Genomic DNA, 18,479 nt, shown 5'->3' on the forward strand with positions numbered 1-18,479 from the left:
CAGCTCTGAAACTCAGCCCAGTTTAACGATCTCATTTCAGCCGTGAGACGTGAGACGGCACCAGAATCTGAATACGGACACGAGGTCGCTGCAGGAGGTGAATACAATAAAGCCGGACGACCTCACAGGTGACCCGAGAGGAGTTCAGAGGAATGGAAATCAATGTTGGAAGATCAAATCAGATCGGGCTAAAAAATCAAAACCGTCAGAACCACCTCACTGTGGAGGTTTGTTTGTTCTGATCACGTCTCTGCTGAGAGAGAGAGAGAGAGAGAGAGAGAGGCACAAATCAAAGAACAGATCTAAGTGCTTTTACTCTGGAGAAACTTTCTTACAAGCAGGAAGCTGGAGTTTAATAACAATACTGTCAGAATAAAAGCACACAAAAAGATGTGCAAGTGGAAGATTTAAACATAAGAAAAAGAAGTGAGGGTTACTGCTCTGTTATTGATTAAGACTCAAGTCTTCATGTGAGGTTAAAGAAGATTGCACGAGATTAAATTAAATATCAGCATGAATGTTACTTCCTGTTTTAACTCCTCATGATAACCTGTGAAAGCAGCTGGGTCGTTGCTCAGACTGTCCGAGGCCCGTGTTCATCTTGTAATGTGTGCACTTCACTAAATTGCACTATAAACTGACCTGAACTGTGCAATTCTGTCTGCTGCCGGGCCCGAAATCTCTGGCACCATCTCCACGTCTCCATTAGAGACTAAAGGAATGAATAAACTCACATTGTGCCCTGTGTTTTCTGTAGATGCCACTCTGAGGGAAAGTTATTGGGTTGTCTGTGCGACAGCGGTGCCAATAACAATCCGACCTGGAAACTCGTTGTGTGTTTACACTTTAAAATCTATTTGTAATACTTTTATTGTATTTTATGCACACAAATTGTATTAATAAATACATAACAAACAGTGAAGGGAACAGGGTCAGCAGGAGCCCAGAACTCATATCTGCCCCGGGTCCCCGAGAGGGTTAATCCGGCCCTGGTCGTTAAAGAAACAACTATAAAGAGATAAACAGGTTTGGATTAAGATGATACAGATGTTTTACTGTCTTTATCTGAACATCAGTGACTGTGAATGTACTTTATCTAAATTGACTGCAGTGACTCAGAAGGCAGCTGAAGTGAAACACGTCCATAGAAAACATGCAGCAGCAGCAGGAAACGTGGAGGTTTAAATCACCTCAGTTCTGCTCTTTGTTTTATATTTTACTGCAGTTTTATAGTTGAGAGCATAAATTGTGTCGGTGGGTCCAGATTGTGAGAGCGGAACCATGTTGGCCTTTTTATTGTGCTCAGTCTCTTTTAATCATTAACTCTGAGCGCTGCAGGCTGCAGAGGAACATCACACAGAGAAAGTTTAGTCTGATAACATCCACTTTTTATTTCATGAGTAATTTATGACAAACGTTTGATGAAGTGAAACGAACATGAAACATTTGATTTTCTGGCGTTTTTCCTGCATGTTTAACTAAAGTTTGGGAGCCTCCTCCTGTGCGCAGCGCAGCGCAGCGCCGCCGGGCAGCGCGCCAAAACAGGCGTGGCCACTGACGTCTCCAAGTGGGCCAAACCTTAAACCTGCACTTTGTGAGACTGCAGAGGGGATGAAGCAGGGAAGTATTAATAACACGCCGGGAAGGAAGGAGTGTTGGAGGAATAACGCGCCGGCAGAGTGCATGTGATGTCCGTGTGTAGTTTCACTTCTGCGCGTCACGGTTCTTGTTTTTGTGCCTCGTGTGACGCTTCGCTCCAGCAGCAGCAGCAGCAGCAGCAGCGGAGGTGAAGGAGGCGCTTAAAAAGCAACAAAACTCCTGAAACCAGCAGCTCAGCTCTATCACCACCTGAGCCGACAGACGGGTTTGTGACACTTCATTTTCTAACTCTGGCGTCAGGAGAGGCAGAGAAGAAGTTTTACACCGCGGTGCGTAACAGAGTGAAGGTGAGCAGCCGTCTCGTCTCCAGGCTGACAGGTGCAGCTCACAGTCAGCTTTAAAGTCTGTTTTTAGGAGAATCAGCTGGTTCACCTGATGCTCTGCAGCTTCGAGTTCACCACTGGATTATTGTGATGTTTGTTTCCTGTCAGGATGATAATCAACTTACTGACGTTTAATGTGTTTAAAGCAACAGAGACTCGTTCTCCTGATGACTGCATGTCACATATCAGATCAGTTTTTAAACCCTGACCGTAAAACTCATTGGGATGTGTTGGAGTGTTGTGTTGTGTTGTTATGTTAAGTGCAGTGCAGAGATCAGTATGATAATATCACTGTTTGCTCAGTAATTATAAGTCTGTTTAGTGTCTGTTCTGGAGCTTTCAGCCTTTTGTCCAACGCAACTGTGATGAAAGAAAGAGATGAAAGTAAGTTTGTGCTCATACAGTCAGTTTGTCTGGAGACAACAGAGACGTGACCGCCCCTCTTTCCTTTATATGGCTGCATCTTCTTCAGAGTCTCAGAGGAGGAAAAGAGTCCAGACACAATGAAATATATTAACTACAGTTTTTATCACCCTGCTGAGAAACTATCTGGGTAACGGCATGTATCAGAATTATCTGGACGCTGACAGGCTGATGTTTTGTGCTCAGTTTCAGTCTCTCTGCTCCTCAGAGAGTATATTTTCTGTCACACTCGAAAAAACCCAGGGTCGCTTCGATGCGATACCTTGAAAATATCGCTATTCGATACCACCAGGAAAAGAAAAGAGGACATGAAGTTTTAGATTTTTATGAAAAGATAAATATAACAAAGCTTGTTTACTGTGAGTTCAGCATGACAGCATCCACACTGAATGAGGCGGGACAATGTGGGAACTTGCTGTTGGAGAGGAGAGCGAAGATAGCTAGTACAGGAGCATCAATACTGCAAAAAACGAGTACTGAAACCATTTCAAATATTCAGTATTATCGATATTTCAATACTTTTGACAACATCAGTTATATCGCAGAATTGCTGTATCGTGATGTGAACATATTGGGAGTCCAGACACAACCGATTGTCCAGCAGCGAAATCTAAAAATGTTTTTGTCCCCCTCTCGACCGCTCAGTCTCTTTACGCCACAAAGATTTGTTTCTGTCAATGTTTTCATGAAAGCATTTGAAGACACGATTTTGCCTTTAGAATAATTTGATTCAAGGACGTTCCTGTAAAGAATAATCAGTTGGAATAAACGGATGTGAGAATTCATCTTAGTTTGCAATAAAAAGCTCCTGCAGCCCAAACTGGGATGTCAGTTTCATCCAGGATTCACTGCCTCTGCAGCCACTCCATCATTGTTGTCTGCAACTGATGTGCATCCAAGATATGACACACAGCAGCAGACGTTAATCAGGCCCAATCAGATCTGTCAGGTCTGATCTCCTCACAAGAACTCAAGTTAACATTCCCATCAGATTCCTGCAGAGTCGACGTGTCTAAAGAAGTTTGAATCTGTTTTCATTTTTACGTTTATTCATGAACTCTCTGCTCCTCAGTCGCTCGTCCTCCACAGTTTATCACAGCGTCACTGCAGCTCTTCTCTGAGGGACGTTCGGTGGACGCTCTAATCTTTTCGACGCCGCTGATGATTATTTTATCACATCAACAGAACCGACCCTATCTGCTCCTGTTTTTCAGGCCTCGGCGAGGATGTCCGCCTTTCAACCTCCTCTCCTCAGCCTTGAGTCTGCTCGTGGTGTAATAATAATCTGGCTGTTACTGTAAATACCAGATTCCTCTTCCACTCGCGAATAACTGAGCTGTGGGGGAGTCAGAGTGTGTGTGTGTGTGTGTGTGTGGAGGGGAGGATGGAGGGAAGTCCTGTCGGTACCAAAAATAAGAACTTTAAGCACATCCCCTTCTCTTCTCCGGGGTTTCGCCCACGTTAAAAAAGCATTCCACCATCCGGCGCCGAAACTTCCCCAAGGTCACCGTGCTCAGCGATTCCCGATAGCTCCCCCGCTCCATCCACAGATCGTCCATAACCAAAGATACCCGAGTACAGAGTGTAACTAAAACACAGCCGCAGTGAGCTGAGAGCAGCGCTGCATGTGGGTCTGCTCGCTGCAGTCGGCGGGTGTTTTCCACACACAGGTTAGGCAGCAGCGAGAGGAGGGAGCGTCAGTGTGTAAATCACGTCCTCTGAGGTGTGAAGAGGAGAAACCTGATGTTATCTGGCCTGAGGTTGTACGTAAAGCTTCATCAGTTTGAACGGGCTGATGCTTACAGCTGCTTCCTGCTGTGGTCTCACCCTTTGATTCCACCGGGCACGTCTCTGTGACTTGGCGTGTGCGCCGCTGTTTTGTTTCCACACAACTTCATATCCCACTGGGAGTGTTTCATGTCTGTCTGATGTTGTTGACTTGCTCAGATTGTGTTTATTTCATCATTTGTCCTTGATTTTTGTGCTTCTGCTGGTGTTGAGAAGGCTACGTAGTTGAATCCTTTATTTATTTGTCTGTCTGTGTGTTTATTGTTATTATTTCTGACTGTGTTGTGCTGTAGATCCCGACTTCCTGTCTGATCCGCTCTGTGCAAACTGACGCGGCGGTCGACGTCCATCAAAAATAGACTCGGCACGTTTTCTCCGCTGCTGAGACGTGCTGTGATGCAGCCGCTGGAAACACGAGCGTCGTCTAGAAGGGTCATGATCAGGTCCGGCAACACGGGCCCGGTGGAAACTGGGGGGTTAAAGGACCATTCCAGGAGTTTTGCATGTGTAATCCTGACTTCTTGATGTTTAAAGAGCTGAAACGACACCAGAGCTGGCAACTTTTTTGACAATCCGTTAATTGTTTAAATCATTTATCAAGCAAAACGCCCCAAAATCCCCTAGTTCCCGCTCCTCATGTGCGATATAAAAACAAACTTCAACAAATCCTTGTGCCTTAACAACTTAATAGGTAGATTGACTCCCGAACGTGCAGCTCGTGATGTGTTGCATTTAATAGAAATAACTTCACAGCTGCTGGAGGAGTGATAGTGAGCTGCTCTTCTGCTGATTATTGGATGAACTTTGGAGCTCACTTGATTGGTTGTGGATGTGTTTTTGATCGTTAGAGGACAGATGTGTGACGAGCGACGGGTCTCACTCTGAGGTTCGTTTTAAAGTGACAGTGTAGAGGAATGCTTTGTGTTCTCTGTTGGGTCCAGAGAGCTCTAACAGCCGTCACGGAGGTCGGACATGTTTCTTCATTAATATTAATATAACACATTGACAGAGAATCAAACCCACACAGATGTGTTGGATTCGGTTCTTTAGTAAGCTAATGTTTTCCACAGAGACTTTGATGTGTCGTAACTGAAGCCATGTTGCTGCAAAATGTTGCTGCGGCGTTGATTTGTGGATATCACATCTTTGTTCATGCATTCTATCAGTGTTTTGGTCAATACATGTCTGTATTGATTCCTGTTGGGAACATCCATCACATGCATGCAGGCTGCAGGTCTCAGGGCAAAGGTCAAAGGTCAAAGGTGTCCTAATCAATGACGCTGCAGCAGGTTGGATGTTTGTTAATCATACCTGTTGTTGACTGTTGACTTGTGGCTTCATACGGCAAACAAACAGGTTCCCTCTCACCTCTTTTGGGTGAAAGTCCTGTGTTTGACCCACGGATCCACCCTGAACTCTCTCTCTCTAACCTACTGCACCTGACTACCTCCTTTGCAGCTGTAATAATTAACTACAGACCTTCAACGTAGACTTCAGTCATTTCAATCCCTGTTGTTTTAGCTTAACTTTTCCTCCAGTATTAGCATTTATCAGACATTTGTGAAGTATTCTAGTTAGTTTGTCTGTAATAAACTGTGTAAAAATCATTTAATCTCTCATGTTTTAACCACGTTTTATTACACTGAGAGAATAAAAGGCTCAAAATAACATACTGAGGATTGTGGTGTTATTTTTGGAGTCCATCACTACAGGAGACGGGCCACACCTGTCTGACAGGTAGATGGAGCAGCAGCAGCAGTGACAGCGATAATGACTCCACATCCCGACGCTGTAATCAGCCTGTCAATTCCTGCTGAAGCGTCTCGCTGACGGAGCCAGGAGCAGCTCCGTCCAGCTCCCATGTAATCCGTCCACCCAGTCAGTTCACCACGACTCCTCTCATCCAGCAGCTCCTTGTCGGCTTTGTGAGGCTGAGAGAATGGAGGGATTGAGGCTGGCTAATGGTTTTTCGCTGGGGGTCTTTGTGTTTCGGTATGTGCTGCTGGCTGGGAGCCTTGTTCTGAGGGGACGAGGGGCTCCACGCTCCTTTATCCAGCAGAAATAAACAGCTTTTTGATACACCGGCCTGCGTAAACAGACATTCATTCGTGTTCCCGTCTGGTTTTCACGGGACTCGCTCATGATATGTCTTGTTGCTGCCACGAGCTTTGTTACAGCACAACAGAAATATGCGCCCTCTGGAACGTTTTCAGAGATGGATGTGTTGAAACAGATATTTGTCTGTGTTGGTGAAGACGGTCACACTTTGACCTCGTCTTCTGTCTAAGGTGGCATGACTGAGCTTCATCTGTGGTCAGAAGAAATAATCCGTTCATGTGAGGTCCGTTTATTATGAGATGAAAACACATTTGTCAGTGTGAACAGGGAGGGCTTTCTCTCTCTGACTGGACTCTGCAGGGTGCTCCAGGCTTTTCTTTAATTGCTGTTCATTCATGAATCACAGCAGAGAGCCAGTTTATTACTACATGTTTGGACCAGATGTTGAAATTCATCTGCTAAATAACTGAATAACATCCAACCATCCAACAATTACATTTCATTTTTTGGACAGCAAATCGATGATTGATCACACTTGAATTCAATAAGTTATTTTAAAGTGTTATTTTATTTAAACCTGTATGAGGAGTCACATCTGAAGCAAATAATCTCTGTCTGTCTGTCTGTTTGTTCATCACAAATCTCCAGAACTGTTCTTCTGATCCACTTCACACTCGGCACGTTTGTTGACGAGGACTGAAGGAAGTGCAGCGTCCAATTTGGCGCAATTTGGACACGAGACACATTCAGTTCGAGCTCTTGTGTTTTCACTTGAAAAGCTCGACTTCCTGCCAAACTGTTTAATATTAATCAGCCGTACAATAGCCAGATGAACTTTATACAGACTGAGACTGACTTGGTAAATCTTTCTCCTGCATCAACTGTAAATGAAAACACTTCTCACGGTTCACAGTAACGCATCAGCCAGACAAACTCAAATACAGCCCCTCCCTCGTCCTCTTTTGCTGTTTCAGACACGCTGGACTGGAGCAGGTATTCCCTGAATATGCCAAAAAAAAAAGGAAACATAGCTGTTAACAGAGATTGATTGAATGAACACAGTGTGACAGCAGCCTGTTCCCATCAGGAAAACAATCAAGTAGGAAGCTTATTGTGACCCTTGTGTTTATTGTCTGGTGGCAACAGAGACCACTCGTGTTTATGTCTTGTGTGAAAACCAAAAATCAACGGTGAGAAATTTCAACTTGGCAACATATTTACCTTTATATAAAGTAGTTTAAGTGAGTTAAGGCTAACAAAAATACTTGGTCAGGTTTAGGAAAAGGTGAAGAGGTGAGAAAGTACTGCGATTTGGGGAGACTTGGTCACAAGATCTCTGTCTCAATCCTTCTATACTCTGTTTGGCGCTGGATAAAAATCAGCATAGTTTCCCTCCAGAGACCAGATCAGTGGGAGCATGTGAATGATTCATGGGAATAAAAGAGCTACATTAAGACGTTGTCCTTTGACCCTGTGTTGTTGCCTGGCCGGTGGTTTACCATGGAAGGCTGCCATGATCACCAGTCTGTCCAAAGCTCAAACTGCAGCACACACGTCCTGACAGAACGGGTTGATGGGTAAAAGCCTAACTGTTGAGCCACACAGCCTGAGGAAGTAAGTGAGCCATTTAATCTCTTTCACGCCTTTTTGATTCGTTTTGAATGTTTCAGACTTGTGACTGCTGGAATTTTTAACATTAATCACAGACTGCGATGAACTCTGAGAAGTCTGAGAAGATATTCTGGCCGTGAAATGTCAACCAGAATGTCGGCAATTAGTTTTATTATGATTATTTCTATTATTGTGCATCTTGTGTTTATTCTCTGTAACAGCTTTAATTTCCCGACATACAGCCAAGTCGTTGTAGGAGCATCAACCTTTCTGCTGTGTCGATACTTCATCCTCGATCTGGCTAGATTTAGCTCTAACAGTTGAAACGGAGTGTGAGTAGACACAAAATATCCCTGCATGATTGTTGTACGAAGAGGTTTTATTGTGCGTTTTAGAGCCACAGCACTGACCGTGACAGTCGATTCCCTTTAAAGGTGCAACATGTGAGACTTTTAGTGCAAAACATTTTTTTAAATATTAAAAAAATGATCCACAGAATGCAAAGAAAAGACGCTATAGACATATTGATGTCTGTGTGTCATGTTGAAGACATGCTGAACAGCTAGCCTTGGCACGTCCCAGTCCAGAGTTCCAGTGCTCACAGTAGGGACTGCTAGCTGCACGGCTAACTGAGCTAACAAGCTAACGGCAGCTAGTGTTAGAAGCGATTTCCGGTTAATCTGGTGATGCCGTCCCGTATTTGTTTTGAGTTTGAACTCAACTGAACTCTGAAAGACGGGCGAGTTTACAGTACAAGCTGTGATATTTAACATCAACACATGCTGGATAACTTAGGCTACTGGGTTAATTACACACAGAGTGCATATTTATATATATCTGTAATTCAGTGCGATCAGAAACATGTTCAAGCTGGTTTTACGGAGCACAAGGACATGTGGGACACCGCAAAAAAAAGACACGTGCTCGGCGTCCTATGAAAGAAGGATGTGAGGCTGCAGGGTGAACAGGTAAGGGTGCATTGTTATGCTCCAGGCCACTTTGACCTGACATGGGTGAGACACATGTTGACTGTTGATTCGACCGACCTTGCGACTGTTTGCATGATGTGTCCCGTCCACTCTGCAGCCGCTTCACAGCTACTGAAAGCTTCAGAATAACAATATCTGAGCTCTTTGCTTCCAGTGTGCAGGAAAGTGTCGGGAGACATTTAAAACTGCACAAAGAAGCTTTTTTTTTAGCAGTCAGTACTTGTGTTTGACAAGTGTTATGTGGTTATGTGATACGTGTTTATCTGCTACATCTTGGGGCCACTGTGATTCATTGTCTTTATTTGTTTTAATCGTTTTGATCTCTAGTTGTTGGTTCCTCTGACGTTGATCCCTGCTCGGCAAAGAGAAACTCATAATCATGCCGTTCATGAACGCCTCACGTTCTCAATGCTGTTGGCAGGCTCACCTACATAAAAGGAGACGATGCAGCTTTTGAAAGAAGAAATTAAACAATCTATTTCAATTCATAAAATGTGTCCCTGCTCAATTCAACACACTCGTATCGAGGGAAACTATCGGCGGTGCTGTGTTCCAGTTTCGTCCCCGTCCCCCAGATTTGCAGAGACATTTATAAGTCCTCTTCACGATCAAATTTGGCCATTTACATTTCATGACTTTGACCCAATAAGTTCCCCCCGGACCCCAAAAAAGCCCCCCTCTCTATGACCAACATATAGTGTAATAAAGTGAGTATCAGCTACATGACCGTCTTCATTGTATCTCAGCTGCTGGGAGGGTTTTCTCCAGTTTTGACCTGGACGTCATCTGAAACAAAGGATTTCATCGGTCAAGCGTATCTTTCCACTGGCAGAAATCTGCTGACATCGACGTCCATCTGAATATAAACTTCTTTTCTTATAGTTTTTTTTTTTTTAAATTTCCATGCAAATTATTGGGACAAGAATTCGTGCTCGGTGCTTTTTAGCTGCTATTTAGCATTTATCATCATCCTGCAGTTGTGATATGTGGCCGAACTCTAGCTCGCCCTGCGTACTCTGTTCTTCTCTCTTTGTGTTGGGGAGAAGGAAATTACAGCAAAACATCCAAAGACACACTTACTGTATGAACACTGACACCTTTCTCCTTGTGATTCATTGTGCAGAGCTAGCGGCTGCTGTGATGTTGATTCCAGCACTGATTAACTGAGCTGACGGTGTCTCAGGTGTAGTGTTGGTTTGGTTGCTGCACACACCGGCTCATCAGTCTTTGTTCTTCATATTGCTTCTTCAACAAGCGTTCGGTGTGTGAGTACGTACGTAAGCTGTTGAATGGTTTGACCTGGGTCATCACACATCAAACATGAAGAGGTAGAACAGAGGAATGAAGAAATCAATAACGATGTCTGCTGAGAGTTTTCGGGTTACTCGGCTGCGTTAGTGTGTTTTTTCAAATTTGGCACAAATATTTACTTGGACTGATTTTAGGTTTTGGTGGTCAAAGGTTAATGTCATTGTGACCTCACGTCTGTCAAACTTTTATTGGCACTTTAAGGATGATCTGATAAGAGTAATCTTGAAACTAGTCTTGCAACTGTGCTGATTGTAGAGATCGTCTGTGCTGCTGAGTCCAACGTGTGTGTGCAGCATCCACGTTTTTAGAGGTTGTAGCTTGTTTGCCCCAACATCCAGTCTTCAACGTGAGGATTTGCTGCTTTTATTTTGGAGGGTCTTTGGCTTTTGGACTGTTGGTTTGACATGAGAAGTATGAATTTGAAAAACATCATGTTTGGCTCTGGGAAATTGTGATAACCTTTTTTTTGACTAAACGGTTAATACAAACTTGGTGTTTTAATGCATGTAAACCTCCTCCGGGAACAGTTCTTGCAGGGGAAAGATCCATAAATGTGTTTTTTCTTGTCCACATGTGCAGCAGCAGGATCTCAGTTTGCCCTCTAACTGTGAGTCACTCAGTAAAGAAAACATCCCATTATCTTTTGTTTTCATGTGGACTCTTGAGTGCCCTTGAACGAAAGCATCATCACCGGCGATAGGAGGATCCCTGTTAACTCCCAATCAACTGCACTGAGTCACAACAGCTGAATATTGGTAGAGAGACTCATGCAGACAAAATTGAGGCGAAGCAATAATAAATGGACTCTATGTCTGCTCGTTTTGAAGATAAACTTGAATTCATCATTTCCAGGAAAAGATGCATTACCTATAAACTATCTCGGTAAATGTTTTTGTCAATAATGTCTGCCTCCACGCCAACAGAAATAGAAAGGGGACATTTCTTAATGTGTTATTGAGGGAAAAATCTGCACTTAAAAGTTTTGCCGCCATGTTTACAGAGAGGCAGATACACAAATACACAACAATGAAGTGAATTATAAAGTGACAGGCTACAGTAACTTTAATCGAGCCTGAAATGTGTCGCGCGTGCAAAAATGGATTTGGACACCTTGGTCTAACTTTATAAATCCTTCATAATATTTGTAATATGTTTTTGCCACCTTAATCTTTTTCTAGATTTTTTTTTCAAGTGCTTGCTAATATCTTTTTAGCAGGTATGTTGTTTAACTTTTGCCAGTTAGCACAAGGCAGCGGCGACTGTCATCACGTCTGCAGGTATTTGGTAATAAATCCTGGATTTGTAAGATCGCATGATCATTTCATCTCACAAATCCTTGTGACTTCCTGGCATGTTTCAAGCTAAGCGAAGGAACTAACTACTGGCAGCTACGGGCGTGACGACCAATGACGGACGCGACTGTTCATCTTAAAACAACAGTGGCAATTAGCATCATTTATATCAGAACTAGAGAGTACATTTTATTGAAAGAAGAGCAAAAGGTTAGATAAACCCAAATATTTGACATCATTTAAGTTTGACATGATGGCACTAGGCAAAAATTATTGCAATTGTTCCTTCGGGAAACAGGAAGTTAAACAAATTGCAGCCACACTGCTAGTATATCAGAAAAATGCAAGATAGATTTCAACCTGTAGTTAAGATCTGCTTCATCAGTGCGACCTGGTGAGTCGACTCTTGTTTTATTACATTTTCTCCAGTTTAACCAGTATCTCTCCCCCTCTGCCACAGGACCTGTCCACACTAGAATATGCAATAGAGGAACCAGGTGCGTCATCACGTTCATCATCCCTGTCGACAGTAGACTCCCCCTGACATGGCCTCCTCCCCTGAGCTGGATTCTCACTCCCTGCTTCAGCTCCAGGAGGTGGACTCCAGCAAACCCTTGGAGAGGCCGAGCTCCCCGAGGCAACTCTCCGCCGTGTACAGCCCTCCTCTGGGCATGGACGGCCACACCGTCTGCATCCCGTCTCCGTACACCGACAGCAGCCAGGAGTACAACCACGGCCACGGACCCCTGAACTTTTACAGCCAGTCCGTGCTGAGCTACACCAGGCAGCCCATCACCGACAGCCCGTCTTATCTGTGCCCCTCCATCAGCCCGTCAACCTTCTGGCCCTCCCACGGCCACCACAGCATGTCCTCGCTGACTCTGCACTGCCCTCAGCCTCGTGTCTACAATGAACCCAGCCCACATGCGCCCTGGCTGGAGCCCAAAGCCCACGGTGTCACCACCAGCAGGTAGGTGTACTGAGACTGGTGCATGGATGGAAATAGCATCAATAATACAGTTTTGTTTGGAAGGCCAGGGAAGCTAAACGCCTGAGCTCGAGGGGAAATTGTCTTTGAAACTGGAAATTGTTCTGCTTTGAGGCTTTGTCTCACGGCTTTCATCAGACATGTTTTTGGAAGAAGAAAAGTGGCTTCACATTTGGATTGTGCAGACCAGTTACATGGCCTCGCAGTAATCTACAATCATTTCTGCCGTTTTGTTCTCATGGACTTTGACAGCCCAGGGCAGAAAAAATGTTTCCCTATAGACTCTCCTCTTCAATACACGACGAGCCAGACACAAAGTAAAGAGGAAGAGTGTTTTTCAGCGTAAGAATGATAGAAAATGGGATGAGAGAACGAGGGGATGACATGCAGCAAAGAGCCACAGGTCCAGTTCGAACCCTGGGCTGCTGTGGCCTCTGTACATGACGGGCTGTATGCTCCACCAACTGAGCTACAGGGAGCACACGCTGACCTCTGATGGGTCTCCAGGTCTGTTACACACTGTGGCGTGGATCAGCTAGTTGGAGCTGAGAGGTTGAACCCACGTGACGACACATGTTGTGGGTCCTTATCTGTGCCACCAGTTGATAACAGTCATAACTTCACCGGTTGTGGATGCTGCAGATTAAGTTACCAGATGCAATTTTCCAGTTGACTGAAATGTAATTGTGGAGAGTCTTTGAACAGAAGAGTACCTGTTGAAGGACTAATGACGGGTGAATGACGGGCTAAAACTCCAAATGTCAAGTTGTCCTCGTTCACACAGTCTGTGTTTCTTCCTGCAGCTCCATCATCAGCTGTAACAAGCCGCCGGGGAAGAGATCAGAGGAGAGGGGGGAAGGCGTGAACTCCTCCTCGTGTTCCTCGGCGGTGGAGAAAGCCGACATGCACTTCTGCGCCGTGTGCCACGACTACGCCTCGGGCTACCACTACGGCGTGTGGTCCTGCGAGGGCTGCAAGGCTTTTTTCAAGAGGAGCATCCAAGGTATCAGCTCCGTCTTTCTGTCCACGTTTACTCACCACTTACTCCTTCTCCTCGTCCATCGGAAGAATTCTGCTGTTGTTTCTTTTCCTTTTTCCTCAGGACACAATGACTACATCTGCCCCGCTACAAATCAATGCACTATCGACAAGAACCGGCGTAAAAGCTGCCAGGCCTGCCGCTTACGTAAATGCTACGAAGTGGGCATGATGAAGTGTGGTAGGTGCTCGCCTTTTATAATAATTGGGGTCTTTGACGTTCTGTCATCTTTAGTGCAGCTCGAAAGTTCAAGCACTTAGAGAGAAAAAGGTTAAACGTGTTAGCTGTGAGCTCATTATGGCATAAAAACTGAGAGACTTCTGAAAACAGGATCAGAATCACATGAATACAGTTTATCGTCCAGTTCTGAGAGCAACATTTCAGGCACGAGTTCACCAGCGAAGGAAAAGCTGAAAGTCGGGCTCTTTTCCAGAAAAGTTAAAGGAGCAGTTTGAGATTTTTGGGAAATATTTTATTCCCTTTTCTTGTCTTGAATTAGAAGATCCTCATTGCTCGTTACCTTGCAGATTACGTGCTGCATCAGAGTCAAAGTAGCTAAAAATGTCCGCACATTTCAGGATACTTTAGTATTTTGTATGTCTCCCTTTTGCTTTAATGACAGCATGCACTGGAGCTGGCATGGACTCCACAAGCTTGTGCAAAACCTGATGACACACGTTATGTCATGAGTTGTCAAACTTGTGGAGTCCATGCCAGCTCGAATGCATGCTGTCGGGGACAAACCGAAAGTATTTAGTGGTCTCGACTGCACATGTAAATATATGCATGATTTACTTTCACTTGTACTTTTCAAGTACTCAAGTAACATTTTAACACTATATTTTCCTCAGGTATGATGTGTGGGAACTTTTAAGAACGCTGCTTGTTTTGCAAAAAGTTGGAGTCTTCCTGCATGATTATGTCGCCTTCAGCCAGGCTAGCTGTTTCCCCTTGCTTCCAGTCTTTATGCTAAGCTAAGCTAACCATCTCCTGGCTGTATAAAAGGACAGATACTGTGAGAGGTTTCAATCAAAAGTGAAATTTGACAAAACTCTTCCTGTAATGTTTGAGAGCTGTAACAAAAGGGCTCAGTGAGGCTCTCTGGGTACACACTGTATTTTGAAAACAACTCGAGGCACAAACTCCAGTCCTGGTCTAATTTGGAAAATTGTTAAACTCATGCTGAAAAGTGGCGCTCTGCCTTTTTGAAAGTAGCAATTATGTCTGCAGAGACTTCCAGGAAAATTGTATCTCACTGTTTGTAAGAATGAGGCACTGACCTTGACATCTTTATCCCATGGCTTCATAAAACATGTTTGTTTCAGTCTTTCTATGTTTCTTTTAAGGCTGTCATATTGTAGAAAGTGAGATTTCCTTTGATGATAAAGCAGATCTAGGTGCTATATATTGTTGCCAACAGGGACATCACTGGTCTGTTTCTCTCAATGTCTTTATCCACCAGGTGTAAGGCGCGAACGCTGCAGCTATCGAGGGGCCCGACACCGCCGCGGTGGACTCCAGCCTCGGGATCCCACAAGCAGAGGTTTGGTCCGGGTGGGACTGGGTGCTCGGGCCCAGCGGCATCTCCACCTGGAGGCTCCTCTCACCCCGCTCCCTCAGGCCAAACACGTTCACCACTCGGCCATGAGCCCGGAGGAGTTCATCTCCCGCATCATGGAGGCCGAGCCCCCGGAGATCTACCTCATGGAGGACATGAACAAACCCTTCACCGAGTCCAGCATGATGATGTCCCTCACCAACCTGGCAGACAAGGAACTGGTGCTCATGATCAGCTGGGCGAAAAAGATACCTGGTAAGAAAATAGTGTGTTGTCAAATATTTTGATAATTGATTACTTATTATTTTTCTGCAATGACACTAGAACCTTTTAATATAAAAGGTCAGTTCTTGAGTCTCTGGCTGAACTGAATATAAAATTGTTTCTACAGTAGCCCAGGATGGACAAACCAAACATTGACTCGCGACTCTCAAGAGTGCATTTCTCATTTTTCACATTTTTATTTGCCGCCATGGTTTCATTTAAAATGGAAATTAAATGGGAAAGTAAATAAATAGTAAAATGAATACAAAGGTAAATAAATACAGAGGTATTTAACTTTTTTATATATTAATTAATGCCATCATGTATTTATTTGTTTGTTCGTACAGAGCGTATGCACTGTGTGTCCCACGAATTAGCTAGCTGATTTGTAATACAGCTCTTTATTTTATACATTTTGTTCTAAGTGAAACAAAAAGTAAACAAAACATACATTATAAAACAATATAAACTATATTAAATTTAAAAAAGACATCATATAACATCTAGATTTTCATAAATCCACAAAAAATGTTTTGTTTTTTTGTTGATTTTCTTCAGTTTTTGACATAAATTATTGATTATTTTAATGTATTTTTGACTCGACAAAACACGAGTCTCTTCTTTGCCTCCGTACTCAAACCACCGTGCAATGAGAACAAGGTAAAGCATGAAACAATCATCAATCTGGATCTTTTACTTTTGTGTGCATTTATTATTGTAGTCACAGTGAGTACGTGGGTCTCAGTCTCAGTATAGACTTGAACTTGACTGAGGAATTTCGAATTATAGTCCAGTTTACATGTAATCAAATGAGACGTTGGGACGTGCTGCACGGCCATGCCGAGTAAAAGAGCCATTCAAGGTTAAGGTCAGGGTAAACACTCGCTCACGATAACTCTGGATCAGTGGGAGCAGTTTGTCTTTGTCACCATCAGCAGTGTGTGGAAGTCTTAAAAAAGCAGAAGCCTCCTGAAGGTTATAAAGGTAAAAACAAAGCGAGGGTACAGTAAACACATCCCCCGCCCAGCTGTCATTTCCATGATGGTGAAATAAACAAACAAAGTAGATAACGGCTGCGAGGATAGACGGAGAACAGGCGCTCAAATTAATCATTCACCTTTTCTATCTAAAGTTATAAGCTGCGATTAGTGAATTTCATCTTTCCTGACTGGCTGATCCTCACTTCCCTGTCCTGTTTTTAATGCCTCTTCCTCTCATTTTCTTTCTTTCTGACGCCTCCTGTCCCTTTTTTTTCTCTCCTTCGCTCTCAGCCAGTGTTCAGCCCAGCAGGTAACTCCCCAGGAGAGGTGTTAATGTGACGGGATCACAAAGAGTCCCAGGTTTTTTGGGGGGTTTTTTTGAATAAAGACACATTTTCCCAGGTTTTTTATTTTCTTTCTTCTACTCTGACAGAAGTAAAAATGAGAGTGTGCTTTGTCTGCTTTATAAAGCACAGACAGGTGAGCCAGGTGCTCTGGAGGAGTGCTTTTTGAGGTTTTGGGGGGTTTGTTTCTGTCAAAGATTTTATTTTTTACAGACTGTCAGAGAGATTTTGGTTTTAGACAAATGTACTTGGTAAGATTGTAGATTTGCAGTGTTAAAATACAAAGTGAACTTGTGTTGCTGATGGTCCAGCCTCACCTGTGCAGCTGAACCACCTGAGATCAGACCGAACAGACTCACAGAGTCCTGATGAAAGTAACTTTGTCTGTTGCACCAAAGCTTCAGTTTGACAACATGTTGTTACTGAGTTCAAATTAATCTGAGCCTCCCCGGCACAGCTGTGTGAATTTCGGGAGGTTCGGACACAAAGTCACATGGGAAACACAACGCTTAGTGTTTTGTTTCTAGGTGTTGGTTCTGTTGCTCCAGTGTTCATACAGAGGCTGTTAAAAGGCTGCACCAACAGTGAGTGACAGACTCTAAGATAATGTTGTTGTAAATTAGTTTCTGGGAGAGCGTGTCCGATAACTTCTATCTTTGTATCCACAGTCAGTCAAACGTGTGTGTGGTATGTCCTTATATCTCTCTGTGTGTCCTCAGGTTTCGTAGAGCTGAGTCTAGCCGATCAGATCCACCTGCTGAAGTGTTGCTGGCTGGAGATCCTGATGTTGGGCCTGATGTGGAGGTCGGTGGATCACCCTGGAAAACTCATCTTCTCTCCGGACTTCAAACTCAACAGGTGAGCAGGCTGGGCGACTCTTCTACCCACATGTTGCTTATGTTTGAGTCCGTCGCTGACTGCGTGCTCACCAGGAAAGCAGGAAGTTCTGGGTCTAATAATAGCTGACGGCTGCAGCCTCTATTTAAGATTTTACGGTGCTTGATTCTCCAGAACTGTGAAGAGGTGAACCGCTCTCTCACGTGTGCAGCCTCCATATGTTTGCCACAACAGTGTTGGTGGTTACAGTGTAATCTTCCCACATTGTTACACTGGTGACGAGTTGACATCACACAGTAAACAGGGAGTCCAATCAGGCCTTGAACAGTAAAAAGATATCAGCAGCGTTCGCAGCAGATATATCTCTGGACTGCCGGCTCATTTTCTTGCCAAAACTCTTTTATCACTCGCTGTTCCCTTTCACACCGACCTTCACCTTCGGCCACACAACAGTCGGCTGTTTCTGGCGCCTCACTTCACCCTTTGTGTTCACGGTAGGCGCGCTGTAATTAGGCTGCCACTTCACCAGCAGCTTGTTTCTCTGGTGAACCACAGTGAATGTGTTGCTGTAATTTGTCAGCAGTAGCTGTAGTTAATGAATATTAAAGTGTTCATTGTGGTGTTCAAAGTGCAGCGGGACGACGTCATGTTCAGATCATTGGCACTGTTGTCGATGCAGTTTGCAGAAAAGTGTGCAGCAGTGTGCGTCACCATGTCAAACAGATACAGATACAGATGACATCAGGCTTTTTCTGTGGCTGGATTTCCTGCGAGGTGACATGTTTTATATTCATTATGCATTTCTTTTTTTGCAAAACGTACTTTTTTCTAACGGACATTTAGAAAAAAATGGTGAAGGAAGTTCTCAGAGGATTTACCCCATTAGATCTGGTTAATCCAGAGTGAGATCTAATGCACCGTATGAAGCTTCATCTGCGTTTCCTCACATCATTGTCAGTGCTGGAGTCTTGACTTGGTGATGGGACTACTAATTAGTGAAGTAACATTCTTGCGG

At 44.0% G+C, this 18,479-nt stretch overlaps 1 protein-coding gene across 3 annotated transcripts in view; it reads left to right on the plus strand.

The window, feature by feature from the left end:
* Positions 1–1,663: 1,663 nt before the first annotated feature.
* Positions 1,664–18,479, plus strand: part of LOC141010250 (estrogen receptor beta-like) — a 31,949-nt gene continuing 15,133 nt past the window's right edge. Inside the window, exons 1-6 of one of the 3 annotated variants that reach the window (XM_073483121.1) lie at positions 1,664–1,864; positions 11,915–12,424; positions 13,246–13,445; positions 13,545–13,661; positions 14,944–15,294; positions 17,347–17,485. In XM_073483121.1, coding sequence (XP_073339222.1) covers positions 12,000–12,424; positions 13,246–13,445; positions 13,545–13,661; positions 14,944–15,294; positions 17,347–17,485 — 1,232 coding nt within the window. In that variant the 5' untranslated portion in view covers positions 1,664–1,864; positions 11,915–11,999. The other 2 variants (XM_073483122.1, XM_073483123.1) reach the window with 2 other exon arrangements.

Source organism: Pagrus major, chromosome 16 (assembly GCF_040436345.1).
Source record: "Pagrus major chromosome 16, Pma_NU_1.0".
NCBI lineage: Eukaryota > Metazoa > Chordata > Actinopteri > Spariformes > Sparidae > Pagrus > Pagrus major.